At 43.7% G+C, this 17,929-nt stretch overlaps 1 protein-coding gene across 1 annotated transcript in view; it reads left to right on the top strand.

Annotated features, from left to right (window-relative positions):
* The first annotated feature begins 2,282 nt into the window (after positions 1-2,282).
* LOC124018380 (ephrin type-A receptor 6-like) overlaps positions 2,283-17,929 on the top strand; it is a 194,463-nt gene continuing 178,816 nt past the window's right edge. Inside the window, exons 1-2 of the mRNA XM_046333669.1 lie at positions 2,283-2,849; positions 17,230-17,294. Coding sequence (XP_046189625.1) covers positions 2,771-2,849; positions 17,230-17,294 — 144 coding nt within the window. The 5' untranslated portion in view covers positions 2,283-2,770. The remainder of the gene's footprint in view (positions 2,850-17,229; positions 17,295-17,929) is intronic.

Raw genomic sequence — 17,929 nt, forward strand, 5'->3', positions numbered from 1 at the left:
TGAAGTTTGTTATTCCACTTTGAAACTTGATTTTCCCTTACGAAAAATGTATCAACCCCTACAAAAATGTCCATTAATTGTAATCCACATAATAATTCACATTTACTGTTGCTGCAGAATTATTTTCTTGCTGTAGCAAACTGGCTCAAATTAAGATCCTACATCTGTAACGTACATTAGAGTACTTCTCATCTGACCCTGATTTGGCTTGCAAGCTGGGTAGATTTATAATTCATATAAGTTTATTTTCTGTTTCATACAGTACACATTGTTTCATTGAAGGATTCCAGGCATACATCTTTCTGCTCATTATAAAGACCTTGGTCATTGTGTAACCCCTGAAACTTGTTAGTGTTTAACTGTGGTATAAAGCCTCATTCCTGCTGTCAGTTGTGCTGATCTGGACTTGTTCCTGTACTATCTACAGATCAGTCTGGCTTGGCAGAAAGTGTTCTGGATCACACATACACATACACACACCCCCACACAAACGCATACATGCACGTATGTGCTGACACACACACAGACTGTTCTCTCTCTCTCTAAAGCAGGGGAGATCCATGGATCACAGTTAGCTTCCCCTGCTACAGTCACACCTCATTTCCTCCTATTACAGCAGAGCACAGCAGCTCTCTACAGACTCTTAAAGGATGGGACTTTTTCTCAACTCAACCATATATTTTATTTCAATTTGTTCATTGTATTTTTATCATTCTGAGCCATCACATCCTGCAGCGTAGCCTAGTGGTAAGAGTGTTGGACTAGTCACCGAAAAGTTCCAAGTTCAAATCCCAAGCTGACAAGGTACAAATCTGTTGTTCTGCCCGTGAACAGGCAGTTAACCCACTGTTCCTAGGCATCATTGAAAGTAAGAATTTGTTCTTAACTGACTTCATTAGTTAAATAATGGGGGGGGGGAAAGGATAATCCTATTTAGTTTTGGGGGGTATTTTACCATTTTCTCCACAATGTCAATCTTGTCTCATCGCTGCAACTTCCAGAAAGGCTCAGGAGAAGGTCGAGTCTTGCGTTCTCCGAAGCATGACCCACCAAACCGCGCTTCTTAACACCTGCCTGCTTAACCCAGAAACCAGCTGCACCACTGTGTCGGAGGAAAAACATTCAACGGACAAAGGAAGTCACCAAAATGATTTGTGTGGCGATTGGATAAGCTGGCGTTGTGCTGTCACGCCACTTCCTTGATAGCTGTCGTCCTGGACCTACAAATCTTTGACCTTTATCGATCAATTGTATTGGTGGAGCTTTGCATAGTACATTCTGTTGTTGTAATGTGGGCTTAATCCCAAGTCCTCAGTGACAGGGATGGTCATTGGCTAGAGCAGACAATGTGTCTGAATGCCTTTGAGCTGAGTGGTTTTGACTGATATTGTTTCTGGTTGGCTTAGAGTTGACTGATTCTGACTGATGTCCCTTGGACTGATTGACTGGCATCATGTCAGGAGGGACTGTTGCTTTGTTTAACCCCACAAGGTGAGGTGCAGTTTGGTTACTCACTCCATGAAGCGTCCATTGGGATGGGATGAAGCCCTTCTGTACTCCTGGCTGACATTGTTGTTGGCCAGGATGACACTACTGCTTCACAGATCCACTGGGTAGAAGTTGCACAGATCTTGGATCATCTACCAAGATGCCTAACATTAACCATTCGGGGGAAAACACTAAACTTACCCTAGGTCTAGGAGCAATTTACATCAGATTCCATGTTTTCCAAATTAACTATTTCAATTATAAACTTCAAATCAGCTTTACAGTACATTTACTGTAGACCTACATGAAAGTAACATAATAATGTGAAAATTAATGCCCTGCCTGACCTTCAAAATGTATTTTCTAAATATAAAAAATGTATAGGCCTAGGTAAGCATAGCTAATCTCGTTTAAAATGGAGGCAAATATATTCATTTGCAATTTACGCTATGCATCACATTATGTTACATTTCCTCCCACACATATAATTTGCAATCCAAATCTACCTGAAATATAGGTAACAACACTGGTCATCAATAACCTGCAGAAATATTGATGTCCAAGAGGCACACACATACAGGAACACGCACACAGATAGACTTTGCTGGCTGCCATGCACACTGCCGTTGTGTTGTCAGCTAACACCCTCTAGCGCCGGGCGCCCTGCACAGATGCGCTCTGTCTCGCTGTTCTGTAGCTGTACTCTGTCGTAAACGGGAGTTGTACAGTTCTCTGCTGCAGCAGTCAGTCCAGGCTTGCATCGAACCGGCTACAGCGGCACTACGCAAACTTGGAGTTTGGAACTGTATGTCACCAGTCGCATCCTGGCGTCTTCCATTTCCCGCGTGAAGGAATCACGAATACACTTAGCTGAAACCAGGGGGAAATAAAATAGTGCACCCGAGGAGGAACGTTTGATTAGATTTGTTGTCAAAACAGTGAAATACAGGAAAGTCCGATACGGAGCGCAACGAATTTTGCCTTTGAGCATCGCTCTAGAAATGCGTTCGCTGCAGGTAAATGTCGTCTTGATGTTTGTTCTTGCCGCGGTGTGAACTTCACCAACCTTCCTAAGCTCTCCGTCGGATCATGTGATGGGTCTCCAGTAGCCTACCTCTGTCTGTCAGCTCTCTCCAGCGGGGACTGGATGTGAGGAGGGTCCGGGGAGAGGAGAGACACCCACGGCTCCACTTGGGATCTAAAGGCGCTGTGTGACCAGGTTTCTTCTTCTGGATAGCCTCCTGCTCGGCGCGGTGCTGGGCAGCCTGTGGATGGTACAGAAATGACTTTAGGAGAAAAACTCTGCCTCGTTTTCCTATTTTTTCGGATTTTCTTCACTCCTACCAGCCGCGGCAATCAAGGTGAGAGATTTTTATCTGCGCATGACTTTGGAGAAGAGTTTAATATTAGCCTAAATTATTTATTAGTTATATGTATTTTTGGGGGGGCAAAGGCTGCTGATATGTGCTTTAATTCACACTTGTGGCACATGTTTCCTCCCGCGCCTAAATGTAGCCATAATAGGCTACAGTTAACCAATGATTGCATTGACCAATATATAGGCCGGAACCTACAGATAGGTCATGTAACATGTTACAGTAGGCACCGCCAATAACAATAGTCTGGAGCTCTTGGCTACGACATTCATATTCCAACCAGCACGTTTGCTTTCCAAATGACTGGCAGTCTGAGTTTTTAATTTCTTGAAAATAGCACGCAGTTTGATTTTGAATAATGCGAACTTATGGCTATTAAACAGTTTATCATGTGTGGAACAAATAGGCCTACTGGAAGGACAACAACCTACCGGAATATAACGCACGGAGCCCTTTCCCGCGCTACGAACGCTGTGAACGCTGGAGAGTGAGAAGTTGACAACCCGGGGGTGGCAAATCAATTAGGCTAAGGTTACCTATCTACATCCTTCAATGACTACAACCGTCCATAACGTTTTACATAAGGTTTACAAATGGACAAAATACTTACAGTATCCAATCAAAAACACAAAACATCCCATTTTTTTAACGCAGTGGCTGGATTGAATTATGTAAAGACTGAGGTTAAACGTTTTAAATTGTATTTATTTAAGGCCATACTATACCTTCAAACTATACAGACAGATTCGTTGATCCGGGCAGATTGATGCTCTCAGGTGAATTGAGCCCGTAGCAGGCTTTTGGATTCCATTGCTGTTCCATTCTGCTACTTTGACCTGATGCATGACTGCAAACCACATAAGAATCACACCAGATAATAAAATCACTCTTATGTTTCCTTTAGAGTTTCATCTGTTTTCTTTCTCTATTGTGTCGTCTTTGTCTCTCTGCCACCAAATTTGGTTAAAGAAGCTCAGGTGTGTGTGTGTGTTTGTGCGTATGCGCTATCACTCAGGTTTAAAATAGTTAAATTGATTCTACAGGGACACAGAGGGATGTGGCCCCTAGGTTATATTTGATTGTTCTCTCAGTTCAATAAAAGTGATACTACTCCCTCTTCTGATACTACTCCCTCTTCTCCCAGGCAGATGCTACATAACAGCCCAGTGTGTCTTTGTGCTGCCTTCAAAGATTGAATGATGATTGAGTTGATGAGTAGCGTGTCAGCTTTCCAATCAGCCCTATGGTGTCTTTCACATTGCCTTCAGAGGTGCCTCTGAGGTTTTGTTTTAGGCTGCTTCCAGCTTCTGTCCGTGGTTCTGAAACTGTTTGCCTGCAGTGTGTGTGTGTGTGTGTGTGTGTGTGTGTGTGTGTGTGTGTGTGTGTGTGTGTGTGTGTGTGTGTGTGTGTGTGTGTGTGTGTGTGTGTGTGTGTGTGTGTGTGTGTGTGTGTGTGTGTGTGTGTGTGTGTGAACCTGTGTGTGTGTGTGAACCTGTGTGTCTGTGTGTGTGTGTGAACCTGTGTGTGTGTGTGAACCTGTGTGTGTGTGTGTGTGTGTGTGTGTGTGTGTGTGTGTGTGTGTGTGTGTGTGTGTGTGTGTGTGTGTGTGTGTGTGTGTGTGTGTGTGTGTGTGTGTGTGTGTGAACCTGTGTGTGTGTGTGAACCTGTGTGTGTGTGTGTGTGTGTGTGTGTGAACCTGTGTGTGTGTGTGTGAACCTGTGTGTGTGTGTGAACCTGTGTGTGTGTGTGTGTGTGTGTGTGTGTGTGTGTGTGTGTGTGTGTGTGTGTGTGTGTGTGTGTGTGTGTGTGTGTGTGTGTGTGAACCTGTGTGTGTGTGTGAACCTGTGTGTGTGTGTGTGTGTGTGTGTGAACCTGTGTGTGTGTGTGAACCTGTGTGTGTGTGTGTGTGTGTGTGTGTGTGTGTGTGTGTGTGTGTGTGTGTGTGTGTGTGTGTGTGTGTGTGTGTGTGTGTGTGTGTGTGTGAACCTGTGTGTGTGTGTGTGTGTGTGTGTGTGTGTGTGTGTGTGTGTGTGTGTGTGTGTGTGTGTGTGTGTGTGTGTGTGTGTGTGTGTGTGTGTGTGTGTGTGTGTGTGTGTGTGTGTGTGTGTGTGTGTGTGTGAACCTGTGTGTGTGTGTGAACCTGTGTGTGTGAACCTATGTGTGGCATCCAGATGATGTGTATTTCTCACCTGTTGTTGTTGGATTTAGAGGCCTTATCACATGTCACAATTCATCAGAAAACAACTCTAGAAGTATGTTTTATCTCTGCCAGACAAACAGCTCTTTGCTTTTAAAACCCATGTGTCAAATGTTGTATATTGCTTTGAACTGGGTGAAGGTGAGCGTTGTAGGTTGGGGATTTCACAGGCAGAATTGGGCCTGATGTCAGCTGAGAGGAGAATAATGAAAACCAATCAGTCTCATCCTCCCTGGCTGGGAGCCTCTGAATGCAGCATGTCAGACAATCCCTCACACCAACACCAGTGTTCTGCAGGGACGCAAAGAGTTATTAACTAACCCTACTACACAAACACTGCCACGTTTCAGCTTTCTCTACAGTACTCACTGTTATTCTTATTTCTGTGGGAGTTTTGTTGGAGCTGGTAAAAACAAAGGGAGGATTGGATAAATGAAAGGATTGGATAAATGAAAGGATTGGATAAATGAAAGGATTGGATAAATGAAAGGATTGGCTAAATGAAATATGCTGCAGAGATTCAGAGAATCTGAGAAAAATGTCAGTCCATTGTTGTAACATTGTTTTAAGTTTCCCCAAACTAAAGGGTTGATCCTTTTAAATGAGGCAGGAGATCCCTTGGTTCACTGGGTCCTGCTTTGCTGCTGGGCCCAGACACCCTTCCATCCTTAAACCAAGACAAATATACCAAACAATTTTGCTTTCAGCACTTACAGTATGTTTCTATGACTGATCAAAAGTCATTTTATCACGTTCTCTCCTGTCTCTCTGCAGCAGACATATAGTGAACAAAATGTTTGGAACATCAAATTTCAATGACATTGAATCGTAATACATATAGAATTGTGAGAATCCCAATACATATTGTATCTGCACCTAAGTATGGTGATAATATTGTATAATGAGGTGCCTGGCAATTCCTAGACTTATTTCCCATCCCCAACTAACTAAGCCCTATCCCTGATAAAGTTGTGTTATCAGTGCATGCATCAAAAGCTTGTCTCAGTGGCGCCACCTGCAGCTGGCTCTCCAAAGAATCTAGGTGGGAGAAGGTAGAACTAGCTATACAGGGTCAGATATATTTACCTCCTAATGGTTCATTTATAGGTAGGTTATATTATAAACTGATCCTAGATCTGTGGTTAGGCGCTAGGTGTGATGCGTGGCCTGTTAGCGAATGGGTAGATGGTCTCTCAGGTGTGTTGAGATGGCTTCTCCTCAGTTTGACACTCATACATGCTTCCTGTTCTAACACTATGACAGTCCATCCTCGAGGCGTCTGTGAATGGCCCTCTAACGAAAGGTTGCTACATGTCTCTTTGACCTGTCTCTGTCATGCCTGTCTTGTAACTGTCATTTAGGGTCAGCACTGTGTTATGAAGCCATGGCATTCTACAGACAATCTTTCCATTCTGGTCAAGACTGTAACCTCCCCTCACTGTAGCACTTCATCTGCTACTCTGTGGTACATTCTCATTAAAAGTCTCATGGTGCTAATATCTGATCTAATTAGCTTCTAGCTCTGGTTTGCTTGGCTATAGTTCTGACATTAAGATGTTACATAGCGGTCTGATTCATATCGAAGGAGTAGGAATGTGAGTGACAGGCGTTTTCCCCACCACGCCTGTCAGCTTGTCTGTGCTGTAGAAAGTGTTTCATTTCACACCACTTCCTATCATCTGAATAGAATACAACCAAATGTCAATATATTCTCTTTCTACCCAATCACTTTCCCTACATCTCTCTTCATCTCTCAAATGTGATTTTCATCTTCTTCTACAGCCTTCAGAGGAAGGCCCTATACATTTTCAAAGACTCCAGCCACCCAAGTAATAGACTGTTCTCTCTGCTACCACACGGCAAGCGGTACCGTGGTTCCACATCTGGAACCAACAGGACCCTGAACAGCTTCTACCCCCAAGCCATAAGACTGATAAATAGTTAGTTAAATAGTTAACCAATAGCTACCTTTACCCTTTTAATATCTACATTTACCCTTTTTGCACTAACTCTTTTGACTCATCACATATGCTTCTGTTATTGTCTATCCTGTTGCCTAGTCACTTCCTCCCTACCTATATGTACATATCGACCACAATTACCTCATACCCCTGAACATGGACTCGGTCCTGGTACTCCATGCATATAGCCACGTTATCATGACTCATTGTCTATTATTTCTATATTTTTCTCTCTGCATTGTTGGGAAGGGCCCGGCCTGTAAGTAAGAATTTCACTGTTAGTTTACACCTGTTGTTTACCAAGCATGTGACAAATGCAATATGATTTGATCAAATTTGATTGAATTAGCTTTACATCCAAAGTAAATGGTTAAGGTTAGGGTTACCTGTTAAATTGTCAAGGTTAAGGATCGGGTTGGCAAGCGGATCCTAGATTGAACGACTAATGTCACTCCACGCACCTGGTTTTAAAGACAGGACAGAAACCAGCAGACAGGCACCCAGGGAACAGCGTTCCCATTCTTGTATTATAAAGCTAGAACACAGATTCATAAGCAGGCCCTGTAATGTTCTATTAATACCCCAGTGAAAACCCCCTGGGAACACTGCTGCTCTAAGCAGGGTCCTACAGGCCCCACCGTCTACTGGGAATATACTACACTACACTGAGACAGAGACTGTTATAGGACAACACACACACACACACAAATGACTGCATAGACACAAACACAGATACACACACAGGTGCACATACATACATAAACACACGTTAAAATATTTTAATTACGCATAACTGTACAGAAGAGGCGAATGAAAAAATCCCAAAGCTTATGAATGAAGTCTTTAACTGCTTTGTTATTATCCAGGATAGGAGAATCATGTTGTTGGAAGGCATAGCTTTCAACAGCAACCAGCCAGACCAGGCTCAGAGCAGTCTGTTTGTGGTTACACTGAGAAGGTATTCAGATCATTATAGGGTTGAGTTGGAAACAGACAGTGTGTGATGAATATGGCCAGTGGTTAAGTATAGATTTACATTGGGTGAGAAATAGAGCTTCTACACACACGCGCACACACACGCACGCACGCACGCACGCACGCACGCACACACACACACACACACACACACACACACACACACACACACACACACACACACACACACACACACACACACACACACACACACACACACACACACACACACACACACACACACACACACACACACACACACACACACACACACACACACACACACACACACACACACACACACACACACACACACACACACACATTGCCAATGGTCAGGAAGGTATGGATTTCAAGTGTGTGTGAGAGAGAGAGACGGAGGCAGACAGTGCAATTAGTCCTGTCCCCAGGGGTTCTGCTGAGGATACTACTGCTACTGGCACTCCATTCTCCACCGGCCTGCCAGACACACAGACACTGTTGGGAGAGGAGGAGGACATGGAGTTCTGCTGGTTAAAACTGCAGCTAAATAACTCAACCAGTATGTAGGGCTGATTTCCAGGACCCAGATTAAGGCTTCTCCTGGACTCAAAAGCAAGGGCAAAGCAGCAAGAGAAAGTGCTTTTTTGTGTTGTTTTTTTTTGGAACTAACAAACAAATTCCTGCTAAAAAGTTAAAGAAATTTGCACTATTTAGTGTTTTTATTTGCATTTAAATAGAACTTCCTCAAAGCTCATTGCTTTGCAGTGTATTGATGTATCACCCTACCACTGAAAAAAATAAAATAAAGAAGTGGAATTAACATAGGAAGTTGTGCCCATAATACATAATGTCTCTCTCTCTCTCTCTCTCTCTCTCTCTCTCTCTCTCTCTCTCTCTCTCTCTCTCTCTCTCTCTCTTTCTCTCTCTTTCTCTCTCTCTCTCCTCTCTCTCTCTCCTCTCTCTCTCCTCTCTCTCTCTCCTCTCTCTCTCCTCTCTCTCTCCTCTCTCTCTCTCTCTCTCTCTCGCTCTGTGCTCCAGTAACATTGTAATCCTGTGTTTCTCTCTCTGATATCCGTCATGCATACAATATGTATTTATAAACATGACATTTCTATGTTATTATAAAGGTCAGGAATAAACACCTTTTTTTCATTTTCTGCTATTACCTCACACGGAAACACTCAACTTCACTAGCAGCTGTTTGACTTGTTTTGACCAGGGTTTCACTTATACATTTTCGAAAGATGGCGAGGTACTGGATGGCCGACAATTTGCAAGTTTCGACCCAATTTTGTTATTTTGTGATTATTTTTTTATTTTTTTTATTTTCATAAAATGTATCCGCTATTATTTCTTACAACCGAAAATAACTGTTGAACATCAGAACGGCAGTTACCCCAATTTCGTCTTCAACTTCGACTGCCTTGGGCTCTCTCTGTAATTCCGTCCCATTTCTTGGGCTATCCAAGTGGAAACACCGGCATTACAGAGGCAGGGGGGGGGGATCCTGGTGAGATTAAGGCGAAGGTGAAACCGCCCACCTCTTCCCTCTGTTCTACTGGCCAATAAATATACAGTTACGTCATAATATGATGGATGACCTCCGATCGCAGATTTGCTACCAACGAAACTGCAATATTCTTTGCTTTAATGAAACATAGCTCTCAGACAAGGTACCCCCCATGACTATTCAACTTGATGGATTCTTCATTCACCGGGTGGACAGGACAGGGAAGTAGGGGAATTTGGTGGTGGGGGGAGGGGTTTTCCTCTACATCAACAACAACTGGTGTGCTAACTCAAGTGTCGACCCACTGTTCACCCGTCTTGGAATACCTGATGGTCAAATGCCGACCCTTCTACCTCCCAAGGGAGTTTTCAGCTGTTACGGTGACTGTTGTATATATTCTACCTCAGGACAAGAAAAATAACAAGCTGTCATTTAGCCAACTGTACAAGGCTATAAACAAGCAAGAAAACCTTCATCCAGAGGCTGCTTTTCTGGTTGCCGGCAAATGTTATTTTGCATCACTAAGACACTTGATGCACAACTTCCATCAACATGTTTCCAATGCCACAAGGGGCAATAAAGTCCTAGACGACTGTTATTCTACGCAGAAGCATACAAAGCCCTCCCTTATCCGCCATTCGGTAAATCAGATCATGACTCCGTACTCCTTCTGTCACGTTTGTCATATGAAGGTGACCAAGGTGCAGTGTGGTATGCGTACATTCTTCTTTAAAAAAAGAAAGAACACTGAACAAACTAACAAAACGAACGAAACGTGAAGCTAATACGAATAGTGCAGACAGGAAACTAAACATAGAATAAGAACCCACAAACACCAAAGGGGAAATGGCTACCTAAATATGATCCCCAATCAGAGACAACGATAAACAGCTGCCTCTGACTGGGAACCATATCAGGCCACCATAAACATACAAATACCTAGACCTACAAAACCCTAGACATACAAAAACCCTAGACAATACAAAAACTAGCGTATCCACCCTAGTCACACCCTGACCTAACCAAAATATAACCCTGAGGCTACGGCCGAGGAAATAAATAAGTGCAAGAAGTTCCGCTTTGACCTCTTCAGAGTCATCAAATGAGCAAAAGGACAATATATGAATAAAGGGAAATCATATTACACAGGCTCCTTGCATGTGGCAGGGGCTACAGTCCATTATGGATTACAAAGGAAAACCCAGACATGATCTGCCCAATGATGCCTCTCTATCAGACCAACTCAATACATTTTATACACGCTTTGACAACAACAACATTGTGCCGGGTATGAGGGCCGTCACCGACACAGACGATTGGGTGATCTCACCTCCCGAGGCTGACGTGAGAAAGGACTTTAATCAGGTCAACATCCACAAGGCCGCGGAGCCGACGGTATTCCAGGGCGTGTTCTCACACCTGAAAGTCCCTGTCTGTAATCCCCTCATGTTTTAAGATGACCACCATCCACCCTGTCCCCAAGAACTCTAAGGTTTCATGCAACAATGACTACAGACCTGTAGCACACTGTTTGGTAATCATGAAGTGCTTTTTTAGACTTGTTAAGGCACACATTAACTCCACCATCCCAGACACCCTAGACCCACTCCAATTTGTATACCGCCCCAACAGATCCATAGATGACGCAAACTCAATTGCTCTCCACACTGCCCTCACCCACCTAGATAAGACGAATACCTATGTGAAAATGCTGTTCATTGACTACAGCTCAGTGTTCAACACCATTGTCCCCTCCAAGCCTGTCACCAAGTTTAGGACTGGGTCTGAACACCTGCCTGTGCAACTGGATCTTGGACTTCCTGATGGATCGACCCCAGGTGGTGAGGTTAGGCAACATCACCTCCGCCACACTGACCCTCAACACGGGGGCCCCACAGAGGTGTTTGCTTAGTCCCCTCCTGTACTCCCTGTTCACCCATGACTGCGTGGCCACGCACGACTCCCAACACCGTACTCAAGTTTGCTGACAACACAACGGTGGTAGGTCTGATCAGCGGCGACAATGAGTCAGCCTACAGGGAGGAGGTCAGTGACCTGGCAGTGTGGTGCTAGAGCAGCAACCTCTCCCTGAACATCAGTAAGACCAATGAGTCAGCCTACAGGGAGGAGGTCAGTGACCTGGTAGTGTGGTGCTAGAGCAGCAACCTCTCCCTGAACATCAGTAAGACCAATGAGTCAGCCTACAGGGAGGAGGTCAGTGACCTGGCAGTGTGGTGCTAGAGCAGCAACCTCTCCCTGAACATCAGTAAGACCAATGAGTCAGCCTACAGGGAGGAGGTCAGTGACCTGGCAGTGTGGTGCTAGAGCAGCAACCTCTCCCTGAACATCAGTAAGACCAATGAGTCAGCCTACAGGGAGGAGGTCAGTGACCTGGCAGTGTGGTGCTAGAGCAGCAACCTCTCCCTGAACATCAGTAAGACCAATGAGTCAGCCTACAGGGAGGAGGTCAGTGACCTGGCAGTGTGGTGCTAGAGCAGCAACCTCTCCCTGAACATCAGTAAGACCAATGAGTCAGCCTACAGGGAGGAGGTCAGTGACCTGGCAGTGTGGTGCTAGAGCAGCAACCTCTCCCTGAACATCAGTAAGACCAATGAGTCAGCCTACAGGGAGGAGGTCAGTGACCTGGCAGTGTGGTGCTAGAGCAGCAACCTCTCCCTGAACATCAGTAAGACCAATGAGCTAATTGTGGAGTACAGGAATCTGGGGGGCGAGCACACCCCCATCCATATCGACGGGGCTGCAGTGGGGCAGGTTGAGAGCTTTAAGTTCCTTGGTGTTCAAATCACTAAAGACTTAAAATGGTCCACCTCAAAGTTGAAATGGATTGGCATGGACCCTTGAATCCTCAAAAAGTTCTACAGCTGTACCATTGAGAGCATATTGATTGGCTGCATCACAGCCTGGTATGGCAATAGCACCGCACTCGATCACATGGCGCTACAGAGGGTGGTGCGGACAGCCCAGTACATCACTGGTGTAATGCTTTCATATAGTACAGCTTTCATATAGTACAACTTTCATATAGTACAGCTTTCATATAGTATTGCTTTTGAAATAGTACAGGTTCCATATACTACAGCTTTCATATAAAATAGCTTTCAAATAGTACAGCGTATCATGCTGTGTATATAGTAGCTTTACTTTTAACATGCTGTACATACAGTTGAAGTCGGAAGTTTACATACACTTAGGTTGGAGTCATTAAAAATCATTTTCAACCACTCCACAAATTTCTTGTTAACAAACTATAGATCTGGCAAGTTGGTTAGGACATCTACTTTGGGCACGACACAAGTCATTTTTTCCAACAATTGTTTACAGACAGATTATTTCACTTATAATTCACTGTATCACAATTCCAGTGGGTCAGACGTTTACATACACTAAGTTGACTGTGCCTTTAAACAGCTTGGAAAATTCCAGAAAATGATGTCATGGCTTTAGAAGCTTCTGATAGGCTAATTGACATCATTTGAGTCAATTGGAGGTGAACCTGTGGATGTATTTCAAAGCCTACCTTCAAACTCAGTGCCTCTTTGCTTGACATCATGGGAAAATCAAAAGAAATCAGCCAAGACCCAAGTCTGGTTCATCCTTGGCAGCAATTTCCAAATGCCTGATGGTACCAACTTCATCTGTACAAACAATAGTACGCAAGTATAAACACCATGGGACCACGCAACCCTCATCTCCTAGAGATGAACGTACTTTGGTGTGAAAAGTGCAAATCAATCCCAGAACAACAGCAAAGGACCTTGTGAAGATGCTGGAGGAAACAGGTACAAAAGTATCTATATCCACAGTAAAACGAGTCCTACATCGACATAACCTGAAAGGCCACTCAGCAAGGAAGAAGCAACTGCTCCAAAACCGCCATAAAAAAGCCAGACTACGGTTTGCAACTGCACATGGGGACAAAGATCATACTTTTTGGAGAAATGTCCTATGGTCTGATGAAACAAAAATAGAACTGTTTGGCCATACTGACCATCGTCATGTTTGGAGGAAAAAGAGGGAGGCTTGCAAGCTGAAGAACACCATCCCAACTGTGAAGCATGGGGGTGGCAGCATCATGTTGTGGGGGTGCTTTGCTGCAGGAGGGACTGGTGCACTTCACAAAATAGATGCGTGTGCTAGCATGGAGGCCTACAAACCTGACTCAGTTACACCAGCTCTGTCAGGAGGAATGGGCCAAAATTCACCCAACTTATTGTGGGAAGCTTGTGGAAGGCTATCCGAAACGTTTGACCCAAGTTAAACAATTTAATGGCAATGCTACCAAATACTAATTGAGTGTATATACACTTCTGACCCACTGGGAATGTGATGAAAGAAATCAAAGCTGAAATAAATCATTCTCTCTACTATTATTCTGACATTTCACATTCTTAAAATAAAGTGGTGATCCTAACTGACCTAAAATAGGGCCTATTTACTAGGATTAAATGTCAGGAATTGTGAAAAACTGAGTTTAAATGTATTTGGCTAAGGTGTATGTAAACTGTACCTTTTATGTTACCATTTATATACAGTAGCCCAGCTGGAGTTCCTATGTCATCAACATGTTCCCAGCAGGTTCTGATAACCCCCCCCCCCCCTCTTCAATCTCCATATCATCTTCCTCTTCTTCCTCCTCCATCTATCTCCCTTATCTCCTTCTCCTCCTCCCCTCTCTATGTACTCCTCCTTTTCCTCCTCCTCTATCTCCCCCTCCTCCTCCTCCTCCTCCATCTCTTCATTTCTCATGCCCGAATGAGCGCTCAGGGGAGGCTGATGAGACCAGCATTTCATTTGTTTAAACAAAATATGCATGAAATTAATGAAACCAACGTTTATCATCTTAGCACTCTAGTGTAGTGGAGCGTGGTGCAGACAGAAATGTTGTAGATGTGTGAGAGCAGTCAGCCAACCCATCTCACCGCGGCATTGCCAAAGAAACTATTATGTATGGCTGACTGTATTGTACCATGCAGACACAGCATTCCAAATGTGTTTTTCTATTAATTATCCTGTTATTGTATAGACCATGTTTTATTTTGAACCCTGAACATGCACTGTCTCACTTAGCATAGAGCATGCAGTAATTACCTTATACAGTATACAGGAAAATCAACTAACATAAACACACACACACGTATACACACACACGCACACACACACTAGGCTCTGGCCTAGAGTTCTATGCTACCTGCTGACTTGTTTGATACAGCTTTTTGGCATAGATCTGCCTATTGTAGCAGTGAAGCTTAAAGTTTCTCTAAATGCCAGTATTTCTGGTACCTGCTATTATTGCTTCTTTGCCACTGTGCTTTTGTTGACATTGATAAATCCATCCATTCCTATCCTGGTGCTCTCCATACTGTTACGGTGTTGGTTGTGCCACAGACTCTTGCCTGATCCAGGGCAGATGGTGTATTGTCTGTCACAGCAGTGAGGCTGATGGGCTGCTGGGTGGCTGACTGGCTGGATGGCTGGCTGGCTGGATGGGTGGGTGGGTGGTTGTGTGGGTTGGTGGGTGGGTGGATGGGTGACTGGCTGGCTGGGTGGGTGGGTGGCTGACTGGGTGGGTGGCTGGCTGGCTGGCTAGCTAGATGGGTGGGTGGCTGGGTGACTGACTGGCTGGGTGGCTGACTGGCTGGGTGGCTGACTGGCTGGGTGGCTTGCTCACAAGGAGACACAGTGTAAAGATAATTTAGCTTATTATGACCGACAAAAACACTACTGTTCAAAAGTTTGGGGTCACATAGACATGTCCTTGTTTTTTGTGAAGAGGCGATTCCAGGATGCTGGCCTTCTAGGCAAAGAAAAGTCCATATCTCAGACTGGCCAATAAAAAGTAAAGATTAAGATGGGGAGAATAACACAGACACTGGACAGAGGAACTCTGCCTAGAAAGCCAGCATCCCGGAGTTGCCTCTTCACTGTTGACAATGAGACTGGTGTTTTGCGTGTACCATTTAATGAAGCTGCCAGTTGAGGACTTGAGAGGCTGTGCTAACATAATTGCAAAAGGGTTTTCTAATGATCAATTAGCCTTTTAAAATGATAAACTTGGATTAGCTAACACAACGTGCCATTGGAACACAGCAGTGATGGTTGCTGATAATGGGCCTCTGTACGCCCATGTACTGTAGATATTCCATGAAAAAACAGCCGTTTCCAGCTACAATAGTAATTTACAACATTAACAATGTCTACACTGTATTTCTGATCAATTTGATGTTATTTTAATGGACTTTGCTTTGCTTTTCTTTAAAAAACAAGGACATTTCTAAGTGACCCCAAACTTTTGAACGGTAGTGTAGGTGGTAACACACAGATGTCTTACAGCCTGCAACACACACACACACACACACACACACACACACACACACACACACACACACACACACACACACACACACACACACACACACACACACACACACACACACACACACACACACACACACACACACACACACACACACACACACACAGACACACACACACACACACACACACACACACACACACACACACACACACACACACACACACACACACACACACACACACACACACACTGACAACACAGAAACATATACACTGACAACACAAAAAGGCTCATGAACTGGTTGGACAGTTTTTGTCAGAAATGTTGGCTTGACATTCACAATCATGGAAATTCTCCCTAGTTTACTAATGTATGTTAATAATGATGTTAATGTGTCTATATCGTGTTTAGATTCTGCAGTTAAGGTTACATCACTTTTAGAGAAGAGACAGAGAACACAGATAATGTTCAAACACAAATTCTTATAAGAGACTTAATGTGTGATGTTGAAGGTTAAACCTCTAATCCATCCACCCACTGCTCAGAAAGACTGAGATTATTATTCTAGTCTTTATAAAAGTGAAGTTTGCCTAATGACATTCTGATCCTGAATTATTTAGCTTTCTGTCCTTGAGAGAGACAGCGATGGAAAGATGTTTTTAGAACTATAATATTTTGACAGACTCAAGTTCACGATGCTGCTGCCTGGGAGCAGTGAACTTGGAATATTGACTAAGTGATAAGCCTCAATAGGAAAACCCTGAAAAGTACTGGGAGTGACATTCCACTCGGTTAAAATCAACAAGTATATAAAGATGAATCACTTTTCACTAATAAAGTTACTGGTATTTCAATGGATTTTATATCAGAAGGTCAATGACATGTTTTCCTATTACAGTCAAAGCTATCAACAAAATCTATCAGAATCCACTCAACTGTCTATACAATTTGCATGCTACTGTATACATAGTGTACATGAATTACAGAGACCCATTCACAATAAATAGCCGGATATTACACTGAAATGGTTTAGGACGGAGGGACGGGTATTTGTAATCTTATTATCTGGTGCTGCAAGCAAACTATGGGGACAAACAAGAAGCCCTTATTGTCTGAGTGACATTGAAATAAAGCCTGTGAATGGGAGAGAGAGAGAGAGAGACTGTTGACAGCAATCTGACTGCAATCTATCAGGCCTAAATTGTGCTCTTCAGCTCTGAAATAATGCTTTACTGAAATGGACCCACCACAAATATTCATCTGGGTGAAAAATTCATTTTTGTTAAGATGAGTTTAAATGAGAATATTTATGAGCTATATTTCAATTACTGAGGCGGAAACAGTGATCTATGTATATCAACATTATGCTAATAGTTGTGTTTCTCTCTCCTATTCTGTTTCAGTGGTACTGCTGGACACCACCTCTGTTTTGGGAGAGCTGGGATGGAATACCTATCCCATGAATGGGGTAAGAGAGTGTGTGTGTGTGTGTGTGTGTGTGTGTGTGTGTGTGTGTGTGTGTGTGTGTGTGTGTGTGTGTGTGTGTGTGTGTGTGTGTGTGTGTGTGTGTGTGTGTGTGTGTGTGTGTGTGTGTGTGTGTGTGTGTGTGTGTGTGTGTGTGTGTGTGTGTGTGTGTGTGTGTGTCAGGGTTCGCACAAGGTGCTTGAGGTGCTTAAAGTAATTTGGCACTCTGAAATTCAAGTACTAGAATACTTTCCTCACGTGTTTGGCGCTCTGGATGCCAGGCGAGCTCGCTCATTCCACCCACACTGCCACTCAGCCAGACAGGTACAGAACTGACTGATTAGGTGCCGCCAAACATCATATCGATAGCAAAAATGCCGGGCAAATGTAGATTCAACCTGCCTGGCAGGATATTGATGTTTATGAATGGGATTTGCCAGACCCAACTAGGGATGTAGTGGAGGTTAAACGCACGTAAGCGCTGTTTACACTGCTTTATATTTGTGAAATAGCATTTACTCACCATTTTGTTAATTATCGTTTACCTACATATTGCGTTCCCAGTGTTGATCAACACTGAGAAAGCTTATTCATCTGAGTATTTATCTCACCTATGACAAATAAAATTAGATTTGATTC

The sequence above is a fragment of the Oncorhynchus gorbuscha genome, unplaced genomic scaffold (genome assembly GCF_021184085.1).
Source record: "Oncorhynchus gorbuscha isolate QuinsamMale2020 ecotype Even-year unplaced genomic scaffold, OgorEven_v1.0 Un_scaffold_499, whole genome shotgun sequence".
Classification (NCBI taxonomy): domain Eukaryota; kingdom Metazoa; phylum Chordata; class Actinopteri; order Salmoniformes; family Salmonidae; genus Oncorhynchus; species Oncorhynchus gorbuscha.